We start from the raw sequence: 27,664 nt of genomic DNA, 5'->3' as shown, positions 1-27,664 counted from the left end.
TAGTGTCCCATTTTGAAATGTGAGAGTTCCTCACGCACTGGCCTTAACTGTGGTTTGTCAATGCTAACCAGGGAGAACTCCTAACCTGGAATCTGTAACATGCTTCAGTCTTTGGTTTCAACTCCTAGGTTATGTGGGCATGTGGTTAATCTCAGTGCAGACAAAATGATGAATCACAATTAATTGTGGAGTAGGAAGTTGTGTGTGGGAGGGGGATCAGTCCACTTCTACTCTGTTAACTATTGTTAAGAATTATTCCTGCAGCACTCTTAATTAATGAATGAGTGGGGATTATTACATGTTTACCATCAGTAAAATTGTCCACGAACAGAATTTGGGGCAATGCCAGCGATTTTATTCTGTTACAAATATATATAGGATTTGCAGTTCCTTAACTTTGTCAACATATTAATGTTTACGAAATACAGATGATTTCTTTTAGGGCATTGTTGGCTTCTCTTTATATTTCTACACTAGTTTGTCTGGACTTTCCTCTGAGGAACAATTTATCAAGAATTAAATATAACATGTCCTTGGATGTATTTTTTTTTCTTCCTGATGTTTATTTTTAATGCCAATAGAAACTTTAAAAAAAGCTCAGCGAAAGCAGCAAAAGAAAAAGAATAAGGAAACTCCACTGTAGGAAAAGGGGGTGATGGGGGCCAATCTACAGTATGTTACCGTGAACATTTCCTCTTGGGAGTATAGGAAATGACTTGCTTATAAAATTCCTGCAAGACTAAAATAAGCAAAAATCCCAGATGGATTCTGAGTTTCAAAATGACTGTTTTGAATGAACTCCCCAGGAAAAGGGCGGGCAGCTTATTTAACACTAGGGGATACACTGAAATTGTATAATGATCAGGAAGATCATGGCTTATATATACACATTAATTGCATCCTTTAAAAATAACTATGATAATGATGATGATGCAATCAACAGACATGTTATATGAATGTGATTTGTAGGGGAAAATAGACTGGTCACATTAATCTGCATAGCATTTTCTCAAACATGGCAGATTCAAACCGTAGGGGGTGGGCCATGCTCTACTTTTTCTTCAGTATCCTTATTTAGAGACTTTTACCGTAAAATGTGGAAATATCTCCTTTGGAAGATGCTTATGTATGAGTCCCAACCTAGAAAGGAAGATCCTGCTTCTGTATATGCAGTTGATGTAGAGGTGCACCTGCCTTGTAGTGTTTATGCGGGCTTCACTGATCTGGCTGGATGGCTCTTGTGATGCATTCGGTGACTGGGCATCCTCATCTTTGGCTACTAGTTGTTGCACTTGATTACTTGTTGCATCTAGTTAGAACTTGGTGAAGATCATGGACTAAAGTAGCACAACAGTTAAGGTGTAATGTAGTTTGATATATTTATATGATTGTTTCTGTTTGTACCTACATATTGGTGATTTGTTTACTGTTCTTGTGTGCCACTATGAGCAAAATTTGGAAAACTGACATATAAATAAAACTTGATCATGATGGTGATATCTTAGAACATGGATTAATAGTGAAATTACTGTTGTCATCCTATTGATATAATATCTGTGTTTGTAGATATTGTAGCATTGGTTATTTGCTTTCTAAATAATCCAGAAGACAAGGGCAGGAGCAAAAGCCATGATGACATTCCTCTGCCCTAGGCTGGAGATAATTAATGACAGAAAGAAATGGCAATTTGAGGCAGGAAAGTGGTCCAACCTGTGGAATCTGCTGCCTAAGTTTTATGATACTTCTTGATAAGGTTGGATCTGCAGAATGTAGAGGTGATTTCTTCTTCTTCTTCTTCTTCTTCTTCTTCTTCTTCTTCTTCTTCTTCTTCTTCTTCTTCATTTAAAAAATACTAAATGGGTAATGCAACTTTTTCTTTCTCATCAAGATGGGGGGAGGGAAGCTTTTGAGCCTTGGATGGATCTTCTTAGTAAAGAGCTAGGCGATTGTCTGCAAGTTTGAAGTAAATCCATAGCTCGTACAATTTGGCAAAGTACAGTTGAAATTTAAGCGGTCTGCACTTCTGCTGCCTATACTTTAGGAATACCCTGGAATAAAGCCCGTGGTTCTCCCACCCCCTTGATTTAATCCAGAAGTTTTCTCCTCTTCATCTGGAAGATAATAGTATGAATGGCCTTAATACTTGATTACGGTGTAATGAACAGGATGGAGAGCAGTCCCTTCACAGATATCTCTGAATGTGAGGAATTTAGTAATTGCTACTTTCTGAGCCAAATGTGCTCTGTGCTCAGTCATGTAGCAGGTGGAATTCTACCTGGCTGAATAAACCTGCCAAAGTTGAAGACATTTAGCACTCAGGCGATTTTCGGAAGAATTTTGCAGACGTTCGTAGCCTGATTAAGTGGTTTACAGCAGTACTTCTTTGCGATTGCAACTTCTTGAACAATGAACAGAACTGGGAGACAGAATGTGTGGCTTGGACAAATACATAAGAATGTTCTTGCTGTTTTCATAGGCAGTGCCTTTTATTTTAGTAACAGTAGATTGCTTAAAATGAAAGGAATACTCTACTTTTCCTTTCCTCCCTTCAATCTCCTAATTATCGAATAGCTAGAAAGGGTCATTATTACTAAAGCTCATCATAACCACACCATTGCCTCCCATCCTTTTCAGTGGTTCCCTGCCTCTTATATTGTGTTATGCTTAGCTAACTGACAGTTGGCACATTTTCAAATGTATTTTCTGACCCATGAGGTTAGAAACTTGCTTTATTTTCCAAGTGGTGACCTTTTTAAAAAAAATAAAGAATCCAAAAACGTGCTCTCAACAACAGATTATCTGTAGAGCGATATGTACAGAAACTGAGCAGCCCCGTATGGAATGCAGTGGTTTTTAGCAGCTTTGTGTAGATGGCTAACATAAAAAGAACTACTCTGCTTATATCTGTCTCTTTCTTTTCTTTCTAGGTTGCAGTTTTGAACAGAATTCATATAATAGCTCAGTGTCATGGAAGGCGCCAGACAAACCCTGTATCATGCACCAATGTCAGGTAAGTAATGGATTTAATGGATTTGAAAAAGTCTGGATTTTTGGTATTTCTAAGTCTCAAGAAAGGAAGAGAGTACTATCTTGTATTGATTCATATAGTGAACTTGATCATGGGTTGGGAGCTAAATGAAGAATCTAGAGGTAAGTGAAGAATGGAAGGCACCATTGGCATAAGGGTATTGCTGTGTGTATTCTTTTGCTGGGACATTTGCCTATGAAAATAGCAAGAAAATAAAGATCTCCCTGGGGAAAGATCCAGAGCTTTCTGTGAAAGCACTTTTAGAAAGAGAAATGGATTCAAGATGTTAAAGGAGTGGGTTTCTGAAAATCTGAAATGTTTATATTAAATATGAAACTTGCCTTAGGCTTCTCAAACCCAAAAATGTTAGAGGGTATGTCTAAACGTTACTTTTTCCTAACACTTGTGGGGAGCAGAAGCCAAACAGTAAATGTTTAGCTCTTGGATCTTGTAGTTTGAGAATACATTTGGAGGATACATAAGGGTAAAACATATGTCAGATTTTCAAACTTGATTAGATTCAGGTAGGATCCTAAGCAAGTATTTGAGGCCAACAAACTGAAGCTTATATGGGGAAACTTTGGAAGGTTTTTCAGAAAGTGCAGTTGGTTCAAAATATAGTGAATGGGACCAGTTCTTAATAGCTATATTGACTAAAAAAAACTGCCAGTTCTTAATAGCTATATTGACATCCTGATTATTTCTGTGCATAATTCAAAATATTTGTATAGGCCTCTAAAACCCTAAGTGATGACCCAAGTGCCTCAGGGAACACGGGGAGAAGTCCTTCTTTGGATATCATTGCCATTGGGCAGGAGATGGATGTTGACCATCTCATGTTGGGTAAGCCTTCTGTGTGGTAGCACCTTGGCTTTGGTGTAGTTTCTCCAAAGAGACTTGCCTCGTACCAACCCTTTTGTCCTTCCAGTACTAGGTGAAACCCCTTTTTAATTCTCACAGCCCATTTAAACCCTTGTTTTTCTATCCCTCCATTTATCTGACTGCATTGCCCTCCCATTTTGTAAGAATGTGTTTAACTCTGTTGTTATTGTTTATACTTTATATTTGGAGAGAATCTGAGAATTTTTTCACTGAAGAGCAGGATCTTAAATATCCGGGGCGGGGGTGTGGGGAACCAAACAAAATAACCCACGAATACCTTGGGGCCCAAAATACATGCAACATGAAATGTGTGGCTATTGCCACAAATGACAACTGCACATTTAATTCTCCTCTTCAACATCTATGCCAATGTACCCATATCCTGACATTGCTGTGTTGTGCCGCTCACCCCCACCCCCGTTTTGGTAATCATAGGCTGCCACTTGTGAGCAAGAAAACCCCTTAACTCTGTGACATCAGGATATGAATAAATTGTTCCAGATGTTGTGGGGAGGGAGGGAGGGATTAAATGCACAGTTGGTGTTTACGTTAAATTCAGGCTGGTTAGGCTACTTCAGGCCTTCGTACACTCTGCCCTTTCAGTGCCTAACTGCAGAAATGGCCTTGCGACTTCTATTTAGAACTCAGATTTGGAACTTTTGAAAAGTCTCTCTCTCCTGCTCTGTGCTTAGGAACGCAAACAGATACATCGGAATACAGCAACCTGTGCACAGAGATCTCCTTATGTATTTATCAAGATTTTGACTTCTGGAGCAAGGAGTGCAGGAAGTGATCATTTACTAGACCCCTATCAGCAGAAACATCAGAGATAAGAGGCTTCCATTCTGCAGGAGGAGAACCTTTTATCTCTTTCCATAAGCCCCTTTCCTCCAAGGAAGTAGGGTAGAAAGAATGTTTTTATCAGGTCTGTTACCATCAAAGCAGAATGGCTGATTATTTTCACGTTTCCTGTGTGCTAAGGACTTGGGATAATGCTGGAATTCCCCCCTCCCCATCCTTAGGAAGGTTTCTTGGTTTCCTACCTCATAGCGAGATCTGGCAGGCTCAGATTAGAAGGCCTAAATAACCCTTGACTTTTGGATTAATCTCAGTATGGGACATAGTGTGCAATTATCAAGTACAGTTGGTTTCCCTATGTAATGCCCACAAGCATACTGTGAATAGCTGAGGCAGTCTGCAACTCATCCTGGTAGCTATATGCTACCTCAGGTAGCAGAGACAGTAAGCCTATATACCCAACTTGGTGGGGATCATGGGCAGGAGGGTGGAGTTGCACTCATGCCTTGCTTGTGGGTTCTTGGTTGACAGCTGGTTGGCCACTGTGTGAACAGAATGCTGGACTAGATGGAGCCTTGGTCTGATCCAGCATGGCTCGTCTTATGGTCTTACCCGAAGCCCTGTTGATCCACTTCATTGATCCACTTCAGGTTCTTCAATTGAAACTTAGTACTTCATTAAGGACGTATCAGCATTTCTGCCATATTCTTTGGCATATATCATAGAATACCTCTTATCTCACTCATAGCTGTGTTCCTTCTCCGTTGACCCATGGGTGCTAGTGATTGTGGGGAGGAATGGAGAATTGGTAAGGAGAGAATGGGGCAATTAATCTTATTCCTGCCTGCCATTCTTTCATTCCAAATCATCTCCCACAGTTGCTTTGCCCATCATTGGATTTGGAAAGCATCTTTCCCTATCAGGCAAGCTTTTGGAACCTTGTGGAAGGAAAAGCTGTTGAGGGGCAGTTTGGAGTGGAGAAATGTACAGAAAAAATGTAAAGCACCCATCCCTCCTGCATCACTTCTCTGCTCTAAGTTATCCCCTCCCCAACCTCTTTAAGGAGCTTCTCCTTTAAAAAAGAAGAAGTGGTATTGGGGCTCTGTTACAAGCATTAGTATGTCACATGGTGAGATGGAACTATATTCTGGGGGAGGGGGGATGATGACTACAATGACAACATCACATTGGGTCTGTTCAGACAGCATGCTAAGCCATGATTAGGCACTGGTTAGTGAGTGTGTTTACACTGTGGGTTATATATCCCCCATGATTAGGAATGGTTCACATGACATGCTAAGCCATAATGTTGAGCTCAAAGTGCTTAACCTCCATGACTTAGGCCGTTGCTAGACGAGGGTTTAGCCCGGGCTGATACCCAGGCTCACCCCGTGCATCCAGATGCTAAACCCTCCCTTAGCCTGGGATAACCAGCACCGGTTGTGGCCCGGTATTTCCGCAGCCCCGGGCTGAGCAAACTCTAGCCAGTTCTACAGCTTTTCCCAGCTACGCTGCTTACTCGTGAGTAGCCGGGAGAAGTTGTGCACTGGGCACAGCGCTCTACAGGAGCGCTGTGCCTATCAGGCTGGGGGGGAAATCGTGGGGGGGAGAGATGGGGGCCAAGGGGGAAGAACGGACCTGGTGGGAGAGATGGGGGAAGAGCGGAGCCAGGGTGGGGAGATTGCGGCCGGGGGGGTGGAGGGGGCATCGGGCATGGCGGGCGGGCGATCAGACATGGCGGGCAGGCGATTGGACATGGCGGGGGGGGCGATCAGATATGGGGGGGCGGGCAATCGGACATGGCGGGCGGGGGCAGGAGGGAACCTTTAAAAAAAAGAAGCTTACCTTATAGTTGGTGCACTCCTGCCTTTAAATGTAAAAAAAAAAAAAATGGCTGACGCGACGGGGCTTTCCTTTACGCCGTCGCGTGTCACGTGTAGACAGGAGTGACAGCCTGCGCTACTTTTAGCGTGGGCTGGCCCCTCCACACGCCGGGATTTAAAGGTAGGTCTTGCAAGGCCTTTAGTGTGTCATCTGAACAGGGTCAATCTCTGCCCATTAAGTAAATGCATCAATTTTGACCTGACTGGGCTCCTTATCTTCCTTTCCCCAAATTTACATTCATGTGTACTCTGTTGTGCCTTACCTACTTACAACCATAAAAGATCCCTAAAGACCTGATGGTCTCAGGTAGTAGAGAAATGTTTTACATTCTAATCTTTTTATATTTCCTTGGTGGGGGGGAAAGTTGGTTTTAGCTTGCTAAATGGTTTTGCTGCCTTAGTTATGGTGCTTTAAATAAACTGGTCTCTACACCAACGCTGCTGATTTCAAATTTCCTTGGTCTCCACTACTAATATTTGGCTGTGCTGGTTAACATCCTTTCGTTATTATCTGGTGTTTTCTTTAATATAGATTTTGCTTTTATTTTTATGTTAAATACTTTTGCCTGAAGAAGCGTTATGTGTCACTTAAAAGCTTGCATCTGACATTTTAAGCATAAGTTGGTTCAATGAAGTTTCAGCTCAGGCTGATTAGGCTACGAAGAGCTTTCCCCCCACTTTTAGGGATGCTAAAAGGCACATGAGCACCTCACTTATGCAATTTGAGAGCTTGGGTGAATTTTGTAAAGAAAGACAGAAAGTAGAAAAGTCAATTTTAAATACAGCTGCAAAGAAAGACAAAAACTGCTTGAAGTTTTATGTGTGAAAATGCTTTCAGACTCTGATCAGTTTCTTTACCATTATATTAACTGTATATATCATTCATTTCTGTAGCTTTCTTAAGTGTGTGGACGGTTCTTTTGTGTTTGTAGCATGAAATAAAATAAATAAATAATGCTGAATGTTTAATTGACCCCAGAATAGTTGTTTTAAATAGATATTGTTTTTAAATAGATATTGTTTTTATGCTTTTAAATTTTTGTATATCTGTTTTTAATGTTCACTGTTTTTAACTTTTGTAAACTGCCCAGAGAGCTTCAGCTATGGGGCGGTAGATAAATGTAATAAAATAAATAAATAAATAACTGTTGGGTTTGTTGTGCTCCCTGGCAGGAAGGAGTGATAACAGAATCTGCGATTCACTGCATTGTCCACTGTAAAAACCCTTCAAAACAGCCAGGAATGTGTTGCCCGACATGTCCAGGTAAGATTCAAAGAGACAGTGTTATGTACATCTAAAGTATTTGAAAATACAATAGATCTAGGTTCTCCATGTTAATTATTACAGTGGGATTTCATGAATGGGAGCTTTTTCTGGAAATAGATGCATGGATAGATCTGATTGGCTAAGAGTCAGATCTGAACAGTTCTTGCACCTTAGATCCTTTTAACTATTTGCTTTTCACTGCATCGCTGTTCTTTCCCCCAGATCTTATTCTTACAGCTTCTGTGTGCAAGTTGCTTTCTGTGGTGCTTATCACCAGCTAGGAGTCTCTTGGCAGGGAAGACCTCAATTTCTCTGGCAGCCTATTCCTCCTCCTCTCAGGGCTTTCCATTCTATCAGGGCAGAACTGTCCAGGATTCCTAGCTGCCATTTCTGGCTGGCTTTTTCTGCTGGCCATGCATTTCCTGCTCATGCCAAAATAGGCTCCCGCATACTTTCCAACTCTCTGAATCTTCCCCAGTTTTGACATCCCCATTGAGTTTGGTGTAAACAAACCAATTAGGGACACTGCAGTAATCGGAGAGGTTTCATTCCTGATGCAGATATTGTAGTTCTGTTGGTGTGGACAATTACTTTGAACTCACATTTGGCCTATTTTTTATCTGATTTAATTTGTGTTGGGTGGGTGGGTGTCTGACTGAACGTGGCCTCTTGCATCAGCTAGCCGTGGGTTTAAGAATAGGGATGCACATCTGAATGTTCATGTCCTTCAAAGCAATGGGCAGCATCCCTAATTTTGGGGTATGCATTCCAACGCAAGTTCAGTTTACTCTTGCAATTTGTAAAAGTTAGGAAACTTTCCAGAATTTCAATAGATATTTGAGAACATGGGACACCAAAGCAGAACAAACCTTAGAAATAGAGGGTGATGCTTCACACGCCCCTCATCCTAATATTACAAATTAAGTCTGACCAAGTCTAGGAAAGGGATGGCCAGAGGATAGATGGGGATCTTCTGATAGATCTTTGGGCTTTGTCCATTCTCTTCTGCTGCCCCTTACGCCTGGAACGCTCTTCCAGAACATTTGAGAACTACAAGTTCAACCGCAGCTTTTAAAGCTCAACTAAAAACTTTTCTTCTTCCTAAAGCTTTTAAAACTTGATGTTGTGCAGACTTCTACTGTTACTTTCTACTGTTAGTTTTACCCTACCCTGTGCCTGCTTACCCTACCCTGTACCTGTTTGCATTCTCTTCCCCTCCTTATTGTTTTACTATGATTTTATTAGATTGTAAGCCTATGCGGCAGGGTCTTGCTATTTACTGTTTTACTCTGTACAGCACCATGTACACTGATGGTGCTATATAAATAAATAATAATAATAATAATAATAATAATAATAATAATAATTTGCAATAGATCAGCAAGGCTTTCTGACTTCCAATTGTTTAATGACAGCAACAGTAAATCAAGCCTCCCAACCATTATACTACTGAAATGAGGAAAGTTTGTGGTAATCAGGAATGGTTTAGGGTGTGGTAGGAGTGGTTTTCAGTTCAGTTTTGGTATTCTAAACAAATTCCTGGACTGAGAATTCTCTAGAATCTAAACGTATATCTATTGCACCTGGCTCCGGTTGATAAATCTTGGGATTCAACAAGATCCCACAAGCCTGAAGTCTGATCAGTTCTGGTCTAGAGAACAATGCTGCAGTTGATAAAACCTAAAACAAAATGTGTGTTTTGAACTGGAGCATCATATCATTGGCTGAAATTCAGTTCGTTATCCACCATCATGCCTAAATCATTTTTTAACATGCTGCTTCCTGTTTGTTTTATGGCTGTATATTTAGTTGTTCTTTCACCCATAGAGTGCTTTATCTTTGTCCTTGCTGATTTGCTCCTGCCTACCCTTTCTTCAGAATCGTTTCGAATTTTTCATTCTGATATTCTATAGTGATTGGAATGTGGCTGGAATAACAGTTTCTATCAACTGCAAATGTTATAATTATACAATTCACACTACTGTTCACTCTTGAATACATATCACCAGGAAGATAATGAATAATATGAAAACCAATAATGACTTTACAGAACATCTGGGGATACTTCTCTTCAATACAAGATTGCTCCATTAATTATTACTAACCTCTTCATTCAATTCGTTTGTCCAAACACTTACTATACCTTACAATAACTTATCATAGAGTGGTATGAACTTCTTTATGAGGATTTACAGTAATTGTAACTGGGTTGGGGCTAGGTCACATGTCTTGTAGAAGATCCATTTACCTTGATCACTAACCCCATTAGGTTGATCTGCCATTCATGACGCTCCCACCTCCACCTGTTATATGGGAAAGCGATTTTGTATGATTGTCACTGAACATATTAAATTGCCTTTTACTGTCTTGTGTGAAACTGAAGCAATGCTGGCATGCTTTTCTTTATCATGAGTAATCTCTACCTCAGTTCCTTATCACTAAGGGTATCACATTGATTCCCCCACCCCAACGAACACAATAAATCTCTTTAGTTTCTAAATAATATATAATCAATACATAATAGTCATATCCAGGGTTTACCTACCAGGATTACAAAGTTGTTATTTTCCCATGTTTCTTAAAACCCAAATTCCTGAGATGTGTAATGCATTAATCAGAACTCTCTGCTTAATGCCTTTTAATTAAGTTCCCAGACCTTTGTGGTTATGAAGATAACATTTAAAATGTTAATGTGGTGCGCCCTAAAGGCTTGGAAATGAAAAGGCAATTAACAGGAATCCCCACATGTGCTCATATTATTTTAGATAATGATTTTATCTGAACTTGTGATTTGCAAACAGTAGGTACTGGTAATACTTTTCTCCTGTGGTATTATGAGAGAGATCATGTGCAGATAGAGGGTAAGCATATTTTAAAATTTTCTGTTTCTTCCAGGTTGTACGTTTGAAGGTAGACATTACTATGAAGGTGAGGAATTTCGGCCTGAAGGGAACAAATGCATCACGTGTGCTTGTATTGTAAGTTTTTGGCATTGTATCAATACATATAACTTTAAAGTTGTTATTATTATTATTATTATTATTATTATTAGATCAGGAGATCAGATTCTGGGAGCAACAGTAGATTTATGGCACAATTCGTTTTTTTCTGTTTAGTGCAAATGTCACTTTGAACGCAGATTACTGGATTTTGCTTGGTTTAGGAATATGGGCTTGTTTCTTACTGGCATATAGGCAAAAAGTTTATAAATATCTACCAGTGAGTGTCTGTTGGTGTCTCTCCCACGGCCTCACACCTCAAGTTGGTGCTGCATGGCATAGTGAGCAAAAAGAAAGTTTGTCAAATCCAGTACATGGCCGTTTCTTATGGTGTTAAGCAGAAAAGACAATTTGGCACACCATAGAAAAATGCAGCATATACTTACAAACATTTGGCTAACTCGCACTTGTACAGTTCTTGCCAGCTGAAGATTTGGTTCCACATCCACCACTAGATCATGTTTGTCCAACCTCTGTTTCAGAGGGCCTCTTTGTTCTCTGGATAGTGGTCCTGAAGTGTGTACAAATGGATCTCCTCACAAACGGTTAAGCTCCTTCATAACATTGTCATCATCTAGCAGAAAGGGCTTCATAGCTAAGGAACAAATGTGTGTGGGCATAACATTGCATACCATGTTTGTACATACTGTATACATACAAAACACAAAAAGAGAGGTGTAACATTAAGTACAGAACATATTTATTTCTTACAACCTGAAAGCATTTTTCTGTTCCTTGTGTGTGAAACTGTGAGCAAACATGTTGCTATACCTTGATTACAAATTGGCAGGACCCCAGGTGGCCAGATTTAGCCCATGGGTCATCAATTGTCCACCGCTCCTTTAGGAAAGTAAGGATTAGTTGCCTTAGGTGTCATCTGCCTGAAATCTACTTTATGTGTTACCTGAAGCATGTGATTACTGCTGCCTCTGTAATTACTCTCATGCTACTCTGGTAACATGTAAAACTTCTACTATAGTGGTTAGGGCAGGTTGCAAGATTATATACCACACTTGAGATGCCTGCTGATAATGAATATGCATTTTAAATTCACTTTAGAAATGTGGAAAATGAAAAAGGGATTATAATTTGATTGGTGAGAAAATGCCTTAAGTGTAACCCAAGCAGAAAAGATTTCAGCTACACTCCTATACCCACTTAACTTGGAGTAAATTCCCTTGAACCAAAGGGATATACTTTTGAGAAAATTTGTATGGGATTTATTTGTTTATTGCACTTTTAGACTGCCCAATAACTGGCATTGCCTGGGTGATGTATAAGAAAATTAAAAACGTAACGAACAAAACAATAAACCATGATAGAAGGAGATATAATAAAACCAAGCGCATGGGTAAAAATAGTGCAGCATGTAAAATTGAAGTGAAAACAGCAGCAAAATAAAACAGTGAGAAGATATAGAAACCGTAAAAACAAGATTAAAGGTTTTCACCTGGTCCTGAAAAGATCTTACCATAGGCATCAGGAAAGTCTTTCTGGGGAAAGCATTTCACAGACATGGAACCTCTCTTGTAGCCTTGCCTCATTTGGCAGGGGCACCCGGAGGAGGACCCACTTCCAAAGATGACTATCAGGTCCAAGTGGGTGGATATGAGAGGGGATGCTTCAGGTAATGTGACTATATCCTGCCATTTAGAGCTTTAAAGATTAAAATTAGGTCTATGAATTGGGTGTGGAAATAACTTACAGCTAGTATAGACAGTGTGTCCTATGGGGCTTAGCTGGAATAAAATGTGAAAGGATCTGAATGGGCAGGGAGGAGAACATGCTTTAGTTCAGCCTTCCTCAACCTGGGGCGCTCCAGATGTGTTGGACTGCATCTCCCAGAATGGAGTTGTAGTCCAACACATCTGGAGCGCCCCAGGTTGAGGAAGGCTGCTTTAGTTAAAACCACAGCTATACATAAACAATACAGCAGTTGCCCGTACATTGTGCTAAATGCACAAGTATTATATTAACACAAGAACAATGCAACCAATTCGCCTTATTAGTCCAAAGAGAAAGATATAACTCTTATTTGCAAACTTTGGAGTCAGCCAGTCCATATGTTCTCCTGGTTCACCAAAGTGATGGACACTTCAGTTATTCCTATGAAGACAACTTCAGTTCCAAAACAACATCAGCAAATGGCAACTTATATACTGCAACTTGAAAGTGATAGGCCTGCAGTAACTGCACAGTTATAACAAATTCCAGAAATAGAAAAATACAAAAATAGATTTCCCATCAACCATGCACGTTGCATATTGACCATGCATCAGTTCAATTTACCTCATACACGGTGATAAGAACCTATCCGTATTATTCAGCTTCCCAGTGACACAAGCAGACTCCTTTCCTCCTATCTCTCCCCTGAATGATGATCCTGCCTCTAACAGGCTAAACCAACCAATTCATGGGGTTTACATTGGCATAGTACAATCGTCTCAGCCAGTCCCAGACAATAGTCTGATTTCCCTGTTTTAAACTGTTTTGGATATTTTTGTATCATTTCCAAAGACAGCCCCACATACATTGTACTGCATGGGTCCAAGGAATTGCACTGTAAAGGTGCCAACTGACCAAGTTGAGGCTCAGTATAGTATGTCACGTATAAGAAGTTCATAACTGAGAAGTCTTTTTAATTATTTGCCAGTAGTCCCATGTTCATGGACTCTATTTTTATCCTTCTCTTTCTCTAATAGAACATTTAATGTAATGATAGATTTTAATAATTTGATAGATGTGGAAAGTCATGCTGATTTACCAAATTGCATGGTGTATCATGCTGTTTACATGTCTTGCCATGGAGTAGACTGTCTAGTAGTGCTACACACATCTTGCCCCAAGTGTTACTTTTAGAAAGCCCCAGGTTAACCTGACATCCCCAGTGGAAGGAACAGAGGTGGTGGGGTTGGGAGAAGTCATTGGCCTTGCTCAGACGACACTGTTAACCATGCTGATTAACCTCAAACGGTTAATGGAATGGTTAGCTGTGGTTAACAGTGTCATCTGACACATGTTTTCTCTAACCATGCACACCTGTTAACCACATTGTGGTCAGCCTCACTAACCACATTTTGGTTGCATGGTTAGCGGCAGAAAATTGTTTAAAGGTGTCAACTGACACCCACCTGTGGTTAATGGGCCAAAATGATAGCGGTATTAGTATAGAATAGTTTAACTTGCTCAGGCTGGTCTAGGCTGCAGGCTCTATTGCTGCACTGGACATCTCCACTGCCGACCCTCTCAAAATGGCTGACGCAATCAGCCAAAGCTTGCTGACTCTCTCAAAATGGCAGTGGGAGCGGAACAGTGTTGTTGGGGGGGAAATAGACTCCACACAACTCCACAGTAAATATGATGCACTGAAACAGCAGTGCATCATATTTATTGCACTGCGCTCTGATGGTGAGGCAGAAAGCACAGGAATTGCTCACCAAACGGGCCAAGTAATGCCTGATGAGATTGCTGCTTGCACTAAAATGGCGGGCGCAACTGCCAGGGCTCTTAGTGGTAGGGCTGCTGGGATACAGGGCAGATCATTCAGAGGACTCAGGCACTCAACTAACTGTTATGTGGTTAGTGTGTGGTTACGGAAAACTTAACCACAAAAGGATTAATTGTGTCGTCTGCTAACTTTCTGCATGTGGTTAGCGTTAACCACAGCTGAACATGGTTAAACTAACCACAGAGCCCAGAGTGTTGTCTGAACAGAGCCATTCTCTGAGACCTTGGTAAGCTGGCGTTAGTGAGTTCAATGATATGATTCAATATAAGGCAGCTCCTTCATACATCCCCTATCTTGCAGTAGAGTGCATGAGCCCTGATTCTCTGTCCTCTTTAAATTTGATTTACTTCATTGTACCAATGGATTTGACAAGTGTCTCTGGAATAGTTATCCTTGGCTGATAACTACCATAAGCTAAAAGAGAAGCCCTGTATAACACCTTTCTAAACTGGCAGCTTTGCACATGGCACAGACATGTTGCGTAACTTATAGGATCTGGCCTCTGATGGCTTCAATTAATCATTCAGCACAAACAGATACCGCTCAAGTCAGATCAGAAGATGTACGTTTGCTTTTGCTGGAGGCGAAGTTGGCTGTGTCTCCTCTCCAACACCACCTGAACTCCATCAAACAGGAGTTGTATGTTGATTAATACGATTAATAAGTTGCCAGTTCGTCAGTATTTCCTTCCCCACCCCTGCCATTCCTACCCAAATAAAGCCAGCAGACTTGGACGAAGTATTTGTCAGTGGAAACAAAACATTTAGCAAATTAAATAGCAATGCAGTCCTCCTAGCCATGTTTGTCTTGGTTGTTGTTTTCTTCACTCCTTCTCTATCTCACCTGCTTATTTTCCCCGAAGTTTGGATCATGGTTCCACCTATGTAATTTAGCATGAACACGAACTGTGGAGCCAATATGAAGACACTTGCAGTAGTTTGCTGCCTTCGCTCGAATGGTTCCCCCCCCCATCCATTTTTTTAAAAAAGAAGTTTGCGGCAGCAAATCTCTTATCAGAGAAGTAGGGCAGATGTCTTGTTCCAGATACCTATCTAGTCATGCGATGGTATGGGAATTGGCTTGTGAGTGATATGCTGCAACATGTGAGGACTTTATTAGATGAAAGGTATTTTTCCCCACCCCTAATTAGATTTCCACTGTGATTTGAGATTGTAGTCATTCAGCGTGACTTCTGTAAGGGAGGAAGAAGCAAAGTGTGGAGGAGGAGGACCAAAGAATAGTTTCAGCAAGGATCCCCCCCCCACCCCCAGTTTTGGCTATTGGTTGGTAAATGGAAAAACACAAGACAGTTTCGTTCAAGTATAAACTCCCATTCTCAGGAATGTCTGACTGTCAGAGCCTAGAATAGCACAGCAGCATACTTAGAATAAACCAGCAAAAATGTAGCTAGACTAAAGCAATTCATTTTAATACAGCTGTGCAATTTGCCACCGGCCTGTTCACTAGGGGTGAGAAGCAATATCTTCCAGGGAGGAGCTAAGGGGCAGATTGCCCCTGTTGCCTTCCTACCTGTGTTTTCCCAGCATTCTACCATTTCCAGGTATCTTTCAAGCTGGGACTGACAATCAGCACGCTTCCGCTGCGCGACTCTGCTACTGACAATCAGCGTGGCCTTATGCTGGTGATTCCAGTCAGGGAAATGCACCATAATGCTAAGGCAGCTGCACGTGCAGCAATAGGAACCTAGGAAGTTGTCTTATTCAGAGTCATACCATTAGGCAATCTAGCTATTTTCTATACAGCGGCTTTCCAGTGTATCAGTCATGAGCCTTATGCAGCCCTATCTGGAATACAGTTTGACAATGGAACCAATGCCTGGGAATGGGGATCTCCACTGCTTGGAGTCTTCAAGCAGAGGTTGTAGAGCAATCTGTTGGGGACCTTCTAGCTCTGGATTCCCTGCATTGAGCAGGGAGGATTTGGACTAGATGTTTTAAGGTCTCTTCCAGCCCGATGATTCTAAGAATCTGATCCTGTATCTTCCTGGAGATAGAATGTGCAACATTACAGGAGTACTAGGATTGTAAAATGCCAGAGGCGTTGTGGAGATGGGTATATTTTACCATATGCTGTGAAGTCCTGTTAAAATTTCAAATTTTAGAGATGATATTTGGATTAAAATTGGTAGGATTGTCTACTTAATGTGATACAAAAGCCAAATGTGTCATCCCTAAGATTCAGTGATGTAGTTGCTGGAAAACAGGTCCTTGTGGATTAACAAGATCTGGCATGTTTTGGTGGTGGAAAAGCTTACAGACTAGGTTAGAGGGAACAGAGGTCAAGTGAGTCCAATTAATTTCTTAATAGTTTGGTTGCCTTTCTTGGAATATATTGAGGTTTCCAATGTAGCCTATCCTTGAATGAGGTTTCCAGTATGGTCTCTATCACACAACACACACTTAAGCGTTGCAACCTCTTTGGCACTGTTCACATCTTTTTCGGGGGTACGGTTTAGGTGTTGTTGGGTTGTTGTTGTTGTTTGTGTAATTTGCTCGTAAGGGGAGGGAGGGGGTGTTTAGAGGATTTTCATTTTATTCTTTATTTTTCCAGGCCTGTTGCCTTAATTTGATACTTCAGATAGGACTTGTAGCCTCCCAGATTTTCCTTTTATTCTTTCTATTTAGTTGTAGGTGATGTTTGATCAAGAAGAGGGCTTTGCAGTAATTTAGTAGGAATGATGCCTGATACATTCTCTGCTTCTCCACTATTCTAATGATCCTATTCTAGTGAGACTTCTGGATTTAACAGGATAGATGCTGGTTGCTCCTTTATTCATCTACTTCTGTACTCATATTATTTTATTTTATTTTTAATTATTCAATTTTCAGAGTCATGCACTTATCACACTTTCTTCAGAATCCATACCTTTGGTGGGTCAACTTATGCTTAGTGGAAGCTGGATTAAAACAAATGGACTTTACTGACCTCAGGTTTAGTCTCCATATGTTGGATAGGAATTGTTGAGTGTTACCACTCCAGATGGCATTCATTCTGACTCGTATCAGATGCTTGAAACACTCTCTGTTCCATTAACACCAAACGATCTAGTCCTTTTGGGGACTTAAGTCTTTCCTGATGAACATGAAAATTCACAGTGCCCTTCTTTTTTTACGTATTGCCTTTCCGTCAGTGAGTAGGTTTTAAATGGCTGGATCTCTCTGGGGAAGTACATTTATGTGTGAAAGAAGGGCAGGGTTATGCCGATCACTTACAGAAGCCCAGCTGTCCTGCTGTAATTCATCCATCTAGGACTAATGCTATATAGCACTTGCTCTGATGGGACCAATGGAGCTTTCTGGAGAAATCTTGGCTCTTCCCCTCCCCCTGCCCCCTTTCACCTTGAAGCATCCACTTAAGTGATAGACTAGTGACATTAATCAGGTGTTATTATTCAGAAAACACATTTACAAGAGCTTGAGAAGGAGCCCGCTTGGCTGTACAGGGAGGAGGGGTGGTGGAACTCTTGGCTTTCACATATACTTTCTTGCAGTCTATATTAAATAGTCGGACTCCAATTATCTTATTACTTTCCCACCCGCTTTTGATGTAACTGTTAAAAAAATTTTTTTTTTTAAAAAAAGAGCAGGCTTGGCAAGAAAATGGCTCTCGTGTGAGGCTGGTAACCATGGCAAAGTTTATTGTTAAATGAGAGTATTCCAAACCCATAGCCGGGCTCTTTTAATTGCAGAGTCTCCCGCATACCCATGTTACCGAGACTATAATCTTCATGAGCGCTGGCATGTGAGGTATTTGGAGCTATGGAGTACCACCATGCTGCGAGAGGCCATTGAGTAGTTTCAGAAGAGGACCATTCTACTTTCAGTCTCCAACAGGGAGTGGGGAACAAGGCAAGCAATAGATTGATCTATTAAGTGGTGAAAAATATGTGTTAGATAACTACATTGCTAGAGTGGCTAAATGTTGAACAATGAAACACACACAGAGAGAGAGAGAGACTGACTGACTGAGAGTTGTTACCATTTGACCTTCTCTGGAAGATTGCAGGAAAATAGATACTAAAGTCAGGTATTCTGTGGAATACCTGACTTTAGTATCTATTTTCCTGCCATGTGCCTAATTTCCCATTGGTTTAGTTGTAGTGTGCCATATCAAGTATCTTTAATCACAATAACACTATGGGGTAAGCTAGACTGAAAAGAGGAGCTTCCTCAATTGTTTCTTTCATTGCAGAAATCAGCAGTGCTTACAACTGTTGGACCAATTTGTGCCTGTTGCAATGGGGGGAAAGCAGTGAGCGAGTCAGGCTTTGTAACTTACCCCCAAATTACCCAGTGAACTTAAATTGAATATATAATGCATTTAAAAGTTGGCTGTATAAATTTGAAAGATATTGGGAGTCTCTCTTTTTGTGTGCTGTATTTCTTTTGCAGAACTGTACTTTGATGATCGCTACTGAATTTATTGAGTGCTAACAATGTGCACCACCAAAGCCTGGATGATCTTCATCTGGTGACACATTCTCCCAATGTTTATCCTTTTAAGATGCTTTCAGAACATCCTTACTTTGTAGTATGGATCCATCCAATCTAATATCCCATATTCCTTTCTTCTATGAATTCACCCTGTTCATTTTTGAACCTATTTATTCTGTTTAAAGTAGCAAGGCCTTTTGACAGCTGTACATCGTGTGAAGAAAATGGAGCATCAATCCCACTTCACTGAGAATAGGCTGACATTGCTACTGCTGTCTTTCACTCAGCTCCCATTTGGTAGAAATAATTTCAGATGCTCTTCACTTCCTTTCTTGAGGTGATGTGTATATTGATTTTTTTCATAATGTAATCTGAAAAAAGTTTAATTCGTAAAGTGGGAGGTTGGGCCTAAGGCTTTGGGTAAGGACAGAAAACTTAAGAGAATTCCAGTTCGGCTTTTGGCAAGAACAAGATTTTTATCTGCAATTATTCAAAAATAATAATAATTGTGAACGATCGTAGCTAGAAAAAGTGACTATTATTGCAGAGAAACAGTCAAAGAGTAGGCTTAGTAGATGTTATATTTCTACTGTTGAAACTTAGATTGTAACACCTTTGTGGGGGAGAAGCCTTTGTTTTTGCTTACATTACTTTGTAAAACACAATGCCCATTTATGGTACGACATTAATAACAAATATTTCTATGTTTATTGTTGTCAGAAGGTCAACAGTAAGAGACCGCAGGACCTTCACCCTCTAAGATGTTTACATCATAATCCTGAAAAGCCCTATCAACGTGTTCAGTACTTGTGAGGACCCCCCAAAAATGAAGGGGCAATTAAGCATGCCTAGATGCCAAAATGCACGCCAGCTACACTCTCCTGTTGATGGGTGATCAACATTAGTCTGAAGGGGTTCGTGAGTATGTGTATAGGGCTCCCTCCACATAAGGCCCTTTCAGACTGATGCTGATTATGTATTTACTTTGAGGCATGGTCTGCTCACATGACAGTATGTAGGGGTCGAGGGAAGCCTGCTTGTTCTTGATAATGCTTCCATCAGTGCCTGAACAGGAATCAAGGACTTGCTTGGTCAGTCAAAGGATGTACATGGAGAAGTTGGGGCCACAGACTGCCCTGAAATTGGTAAGGAAGAAACTTTACGGAGCACCTTTTGTCCAGATAGGTACAACGTTTGTTATTCAGTTGATTTTCTACAAAATTAGGAAACCATGAATACATCCTGAAAGGCCCCCATGATACGTGTGCCAAGTTTGGAGGAAGGGCTTTGTTCTGTTTTGTTTTAAAATTAATAGTGGATATTACAAGCATATATATGTATACACATACACACACAAAGGCTGTAAAACTGATTTTTAAAATATCAGTTTTAGTGTGGTTTTCCCATGAATAGTAAATGCTGTACTATGAAATAGATTTGATTCATTTTGATTTAAACAGCCTTAAAAAGAAAAGAAAAAGCCCTAGTAAAGTCTGAATAAAAACAAAGATTTGGAACCAAACTGCAAAGTAAAATGAGCCATGATTTTCTTAAGACAAAATGGGTTAATTGAAATATTTCTCATATGTCTTAATAATAATAGATGCTAATAGATTGTCTTTTAAACAAAATTATGAAAGGTTTGTGTATAGGTGCCTCGTGTGGCGCAGAGCAGTAAAGCAGCAGTTTCTGCAGCTGAAACTCTCCCCACGGCCTGAGTTCGATCCCAGCGGAAGCTGGTTTCAGGCAGCCCGCTCGGGTCAACTCAGCCTTCCATCCTCCCAAGGTCGGTAAAATGAGTGCCCAGTTAGCTGGGGGAAAGGTAATAACGGCTGGGGAAGGCAATGGCAAACCACCCCGCTATTGCACGAGAGGTTCCTTTCCTTTTCCTCCTTGTGTATAGGTAGTCAAAAGGGGTGTTTTTATACTCTAATATTTTCAAAACCAAATTGAATGATACACATGAAATAATCTTGGTCCTCCCTCCCTTCATTTTGTTTGACCTTCATTGTACTGGAATCATAGAATAGTAGAGTTGGAAGGGGCCTAAAGGGCCATCGAATCCAACCCCCTGCTCAATGCAGGAGGTTACTAGTTACTCAATGGGATGTACTTCTGAGTAGCAGTCCATAGAATCATAATGATATTTAGGATGTTAAGCCTGAACAGGGTACAGGAACATGTGTAAAAGGGATGTGGCTCTATCCACCTGCCCGGTCCCCAGTGCCTCTGATCTCCACGTTTTGAGTGGGAAGGACTGAAGGAGGATTTTACTTGCAAGTAGAACTTTGCACAATTAGGGAGGTCAGGGACTTGGGGGCGGGGGAGGTGAACATGAGGACATCGGGTGTGGGGTCGGTGCATCCAGTTCTGTGTCTCTTATTCGTTTTCCTGTTCTTTATTTAGGAATAACACCTGAATAGGGCTTCTGTAACGCTATGGGGCTAATCCGTAGTGGTTTTGTTCTTCAATATGGTTTTGCCTGGATAGGTTTCATTTGTTTAGATGCTGTCAGGTTTGTGTTAGAGAATGGCTCAGCGGAACATATTACTTTGGTCCTGTACAATCTTCATGGCATTCCTATTTGCTTCCAGGCTCAATTCTGAGCTGGTTCTACTTACTTTCAAAGCCCTAAAACAGAGGTGTTGAACAGTTTTCACCCTGATGGCTGGATTTCACTTTGGAGAAGTTCTTTGGCGGGTGTGTGGCATATTCCAGTGGTGGGCGGGGTCAAAGGCAAACACAGCAGGGCCAAAATACAAAAAATAGAAGCATATTTTAGTTTAAAGCTTTTACTGTCTTAGGAGATGCATTTCAACCTTTTATAATTGGGGAGGGGGGGAACTGCCCAAAAGTTGGGAAACCGGCTTACGCACACTTTTAAAAAAGTATATCAAACATAATGTGTCATTTGGTCCTAAGTAGCCTTGTGAGACATGAGGCTGTGAGAATTTCCTTGAGGTTTCCGCTTGTTTGTTTGTTTTTTAAAAAATTCTGTACCCCTATTCTTGTTCCTATCTTAGGAGAAACTGCTATTAAGTAATGCTGATTAAGAACCTTCCACTAAGGACCTTGCTAGACCTACCTTAAAATCCGGGTGTGCTGAGGGGCCAACGCAGGCTGTTGCTCCTATCCACATGTCCGACACAACGGGATAAAAGAAAGCCCCGTCGCATCGGCCATTTTGTTTCATATGTTAAAGGGGCTCACCAGCGACTAAGGTAGTTTTTTTAATTAAAAACAGGGTTCCCCGCCCCCCTGTCCCCGATTTCCCCACCCTGGTCATGATCCCCCCCACAATCTCCGATTCCCCCCGCAATCTCCGATCCCCCCATCCCCCGCAATCTCTGATCCCCCCCATCCCTGAGATTCCCCGCGATCTCCGATCCCCCCATCCCCGCGATCTCCGATCCCCCCATCCCCGCGATCTCCGATCCCCCCATCCCCGCGATCTCCGATCCCCCCATCCCCCATGATCTCCGGTTCCCCCCATCCCCCACGATCTCTGGTTCCCTCATCCCCCACAATCTCTGGTTCCCCCCATCCCCGCGATCTCCGATCCCCCCATCCCCGCGATCTCCGATCCCCCCATCCCCGCGATCTCCGATCCCCCCATCCCCCATGATCTCTGGTTCCCCCCATCCCCCATGATCTCCAGTTCCCCCCATCCCCCATGATCTCTGGTTCCCTCATCCCCCACGATCTCTGGTTCCCCCCATCCCCCACGATCTCTGGTTCCCTCATCCCCCACGATCTCTGATTCCCCCCATCCCCCACGATCTCTGATCCCCCCATCCCCCCCAGCTCCATTTTCCCCCATCTCCCCACCCTGCCCTGATGGCCGCAATGCTCCTGTGGAGCGCTGTGCACCATCCACCGCTTTTCCCGGCTACTCACGAGTAAATGTGGTAGCTGGGAAAAGTGGCGGAACGGGCTACACGCCCACGGTCTCGGGCTCAGCCCGAGACAACAGGAAATATCAGGCCACAAACGGTGCCGGTTATCCCGGGCCAAGGGAGGGTTACCCCTGCCTGAGCCCGGGATCCCCTGTGTGTCATCTGGACGCACAGGGATGAGCCCAGGCCTCGCACCGGGCTAAAGCCTGGTCTAGCAATGGCCTTAAGGATCAATTTCATAGTTGGGCATCCTATATCTGTTGCTTTCAGCAAAAAGAACAAAGAATCTGGAGGCACTTTAAAGATTTATTGTGGCATAAGCTTTAGAAGATTTGGCAAAACAGACTCTGGTGCTCAATAAACCTGTTAGTCTTTAAGGCCCCTCAAGATTCTTTATCTCAAACGAGGGGGGACTGATTTCAGGCATACTGCATATCTTTCAGTCACCTTCTCTTGATTTTAAATTAAACTTTTTGAGTAGATGAACCAATCTTTCCATACACTTACGGTGCAATCCTATGCATGCTTTGACAGAAAAAAAGTTCTACAGCTCCCATCTTTCCCCAGCCAGCATTTATATTACTTTTCAGTATCAATATGGTTATAGCACAGGGATGGGGAATTCCTTGATCTATGAGGCGAGACTTAGATAAAGGAAAAATGTTTACCTTTCATGTTGGGTTTCAGTCTACATAAAATAGACTATTAAAACAGAATTGTAGGGTAAGTATGAAAGAATTGGCCTGAAAGGCAACAGTGATTTTATTCATTTAATTAAAAATGTTATGAAATCATACTTGGTCACCAGCTCAAAAAAGGTGTAAGTTTTCTCTTTCACCTTCTGTGCTTGCAAGCAGAGCAAATGTTTGCAGTGTTTTTTTGTTATTTTTAAAAAAGGGCTGCCAGCAAATTTAAAGAAATTTAGTTGATGAATCATTTGGTTTAATCAATTAATTAGTTAATTAATCAGTCAGATGTATATAACGTTGCATGTTAACCAAACCTCATTATACTGTTTTTACAAGATCTACTCATTGTTATTTAAAAAAGGACTTCTTTTTTTAAAAAAACCAAAACACCAATACAGTGACCTGGCATGTAGGACTGGTGTAATGGTCAGAAATCCAGGTGTTTCTGGGGAATAATCGCATCCCTGGATTTGAGGACAAAGTAGGCAAATGTCCCTCTGTGTAAATCCTACGATGGAATTGTTTCTCATGTGACAATTCATTAACTGATGTTGGCAACTTCACTTGATGACTTACATGAGTGAATGAGCCATGGCAGACAGAATTTTCAAATCTCCCAATGTTACCCAGAACTCAATACTTTTGATGGAGTCACACATTTAGCTGTCATGTATTCATGCAGTGTAAACCAGCAAACCATATAGCCAAGAATGGAAATGGTGTTGTATTCACATGAAACAGAGGGTGTTCAAATTAACACCTCCTGAATGTAAAACAAAACAAGGAGGCATTTTCTCCGCCCTGGCATTAGAAATGGTGGTGGCCAACTGTAGAATCAAAATGGCAGATACAGCTATGGGTTCACATCCTAATTCATGTGGTCTCTTTTAAGTATGAGTATGGATATTATAAATAACCTGTGTTTCTATACATCTCCCCAGCATCTTGGTCTCTGGTGGAGGTAGGTAACTAAGATTGATCAGTCACTGGTTTAACCCATTAGGGTCTGTTCTTAAGTTTCTTTTACAACATTTGCTGGACAGGGTTCTTTTGTATTGTCCCCCTAGAGTGTATACAAACGGGGGGATATTTATTGAACACACATAATGATGTTAAAGGTTGACAAGTCCCAGTTCATAAAGCCTTCCTAATTAACAAGCCAGGATTGATTGCTTCCACTGACAAGGAAAGACTTAGGTTTACACAGTTCAAGCCATAAATGTGGGCCATTAACAGGCTGCCCCTGATGAGAACCTACATTTTTATGGGCTTGGGGCTTCACTGGAGTTCATAAATATGTTTGTTTGAATGGATACCTTAGAAAATGTGAAAAAAAGTTGTTTCCCAGGGACGAGGTGCAAAAGATGGAAGAGAAAAACAAAGCCTCTGGAAGCCACTTGGAAATAAATGAATAATAACCCCTGATGACCGTAAGGGAACGAAACCATAGCACATTACTGCAGACATGTCCAGAGAGCGCGGTGGATTTATGTTCAGCTGCTGAAGCACTTTTTATAAATTGCTTTCAAATGGAATGTGTGTGGTATCTCATGGGGCCACTTGTTTGAAAAATTGATTTAGGTCTAGAAGATTCCCACAACTTGTAGTAGGAAGCAGTAAAAGCAACAGCTTGTCAATGATTAGAGCCTTTGTTTGCGAAACATTTTATGATGAGTCTAGGATCCTTCTGGCTTGCAGACTGCAGTTTTGGATACATTTTCCAGGGACAGGTCGCATGAAAAAAACAAAGTGTAGGGTGAAATACACGCCGTCATGCCTTTATTGCGGTGCAGCTTACCACATGCTGGCTGCCATCGTATTTACCACATTTACCTCACGGCGAGATAAAACACGTCTAGCACATAAATGCCACTGCCTGGAGAGAGAAAGGGGAAGGTATGTCCAATACGAAGAGCAAGTGCAGAGGTGGCTGGGAAATGCACCATGCCACGAGTGCAGCAACTGCAAGGGTAGGTGTTCCGTAGGATTGCCACACCAGCAAATACGCTGTAGTATTCTAACCCTCTGCAATAATTGCAAGCGCTTCGTTCATTCTGGCAAGGCATCTGGTGTGCAGGCATTGCGGTAGCAGAAACCCATGCTTGGGGAAAAAAAAGGCTGGGGACAGTATTTTTGGCACAGGATAATCCATTGCTGTATAAACTTCTAATTTGGCAGCAAGTTAAGAGAGAGATTGATGCAGAGGTAATTGCAAGCCCCACCTAAACTTGGGGCCTTGGGGGAGGTAGCCTTCAGGGGAGGGAACTCTGCCTCTGAGACATAAGCTGAGCAACCACTTCGCTCCCAAGAACGTCGGCGTCTCAAGGGGTAGTCCAGTAGGGCTCCAGTGAGAAGGACTGTTTGGTTGCAAAGGAAGTTTTCATACGAGTAAAGTCTTCCTCATGAGTAAGACCCTCACGAGTAGGACTTTTGTGAGAGGGACTGTGATGAACAACAGTTGAGCCCTGGGTGGGTTCTAGACACGCTGGCTATATAAGCTTTTAGTTAGAGCGTGCTAGGTGCTCGAACAATGTGCTTTGAACTCTTGTTTCTCTGACCCGTTCCATGACTGAACCTTCGTACTGCTGACCCTCCAACTCCCGCTTGACTCTGCTTCTTGGACTACATTTGTGTTTGACACGTGTTTGGACCTGGGCTGCAACTCAGACCTTTCTATTGGAACTCACCCTCTTGCCTGGGCCTTTGACCATTGCCTGTTTCATGAATAGTCCTGCCTTGAACTGCTTTCTTGCTGAATTGGAAGTCCTATGACCATTTGGCTCTTTATTGACTTGTTATTGGATTTGCCCCTTAATTTGCCCTAATGCTGAGTCCCATCCAGCCAAAGCAGTATACCTACATTTGTTTGTTTTAAGAAACACAATTTTTGGAGGGGAGAACTCGGAGTGGCAAACTAGCAGACATGTATATCTAAGCCTCTTTCTGCTTTCAACTTCTCCATTCCAGTTCACACTCTGTATGCTTCAACAACAACACCCTCATTGGAGTTTCAAATGCATGTTTGCCCTTGATATGAACCTGCCTGGAAGAAAAGTGCCTCGGATGGGCAATTTGAAGCAGAGACGTGTCCTTTTGAAGCCACCTTTTATGCTTACTGTGTAACTAGCCCATGTTACTCTAGTTCCCACCATATTCTGCTAATACTGATTATACCCATCATAGTACCCTCATATTATATTTGCTCCAATATTTACATGACTTTTCCCCAGGGCCAGCCCTTCTATGAAACAGTGTGAGACACCCACATCAGGCAGTGGAGCGGGAGGAATGTTGTGTTGTGTTGCTTGCCCCCTGCCAGGAGGGCCTGCCGCTGCTGTCTCCAGCAGATGCTCTGGAGAGCCCTGCCAGCCACTTTCTCACCATGGCATTTGCCACAGTGAGAGAGAGCAGCCGACGGGGCTCCCTTGAGGAGTTGCCCACCCTCTGTTTCCGTGGTCGCACACCTCCTTGTGCCGCCACTGCATTGGCTCTATGGCGAGCTGTAGGGCTGAGAAAAGCAGTTGCTTCCCCAGAGTCTCACAAGAGCCCTGCAGCGGATTCTTCCAGCCACATGGCTTTCCACAGAACCGATGTGGTGGAGGTGACAACGAGAAGGGGAAGGAGGGAGCAATGTGGCAGCAGGAGGAAAGGGTGTGATGTATTAGGAAGGGCACAGTGCAATGGCATTATGTTCTCTCCCACCTCAGATGGCAAGAGAACTTGGGCGGGGGCTGCTTCTTCCCTACTCTAGTTTGCTTGTTTTGATAAACCCCACTGCCACTCATTTTACTAAAATCAATTTATTGAAACCTTGAATAGCTATTCCACAATACAGTGGCACCATTAACACTTCCTACCACATGAAAAATATGTACATCAAGTATTTATGGATAGCAAAGGCATGTTGGCACTTATTAGAGTTTTTTTTTTTTTAAATAGCTTCTGTGATTCAGGCCAGAACATTGTCTTGTTAACTAAGTTTCATCCCCAGTCCAAGCAGCTGAGGATCCCTGAGCACAAGTTAGAGCCAACCTCAGCTCTTTAGGTCTTCTGGTGTTAGTTGATATCAGTGTATTTCATCACAATCGCTTTAGTTTTGCATAATCAGAAAAATACCACTGGTGAAATTGTTTGTGGAGAAGCTACATGCCAGGGTTTATATTTAGAAGGGTTTTTGTTTTGTTTTTTTTGGCAATTCTTTGCATAACAAATACATCTTGAGAAAATGTGTGACCCATTTCAATCCATATTATATGCCTA

General features: G+C 41.8%; 1 protein-coding gene across 1 annotated transcript in view; it reads left to right on the top strand.

Annotated features, from left to right (window-relative positions):
- Positions 1 to 27,664, top strand: part of BMPER (BMP binding endothelial regulator) — a 190,351-nt gene that overhangs the window by 46,179 nt on the left and 116,508 nt on the right. Inside the window, exons 4-6 of the mRNA XM_063129831.1 lie at positions 2,928 to 3,010; positions 7,765 to 7,855; positions 10,754 to 10,836. Of these exons, the coding sequence (XP_062985901.1) occupies positions 2,928 to 3,010; positions 7,765 to 7,855; positions 10,754 to 10,836 (257 nt within the window). The remainder of the gene's footprint in view (positions 1 to 2,927; positions 3,011 to 7,764; positions 7,856 to 10,753; positions 10,837 to 27,664) is intronic.

Source organism: Elgaria multicarinata, chromosome 1 (assembly GCF_023053635.1).
Source record: "Elgaria multicarinata webbii isolate HBS135686 ecotype San Diego chromosome 1, rElgMul1.1.pri, whole genome shotgun sequence".
Taxonomy (NCBI): Eukaryota; Metazoa; Chordata; class Lepidosauria; order Squamata; family Anguidae; genus Elgaria; species Elgaria multicarinata.
This window is presented reverse-complemented; position numbering and strand designations above follow the sequence as displayed.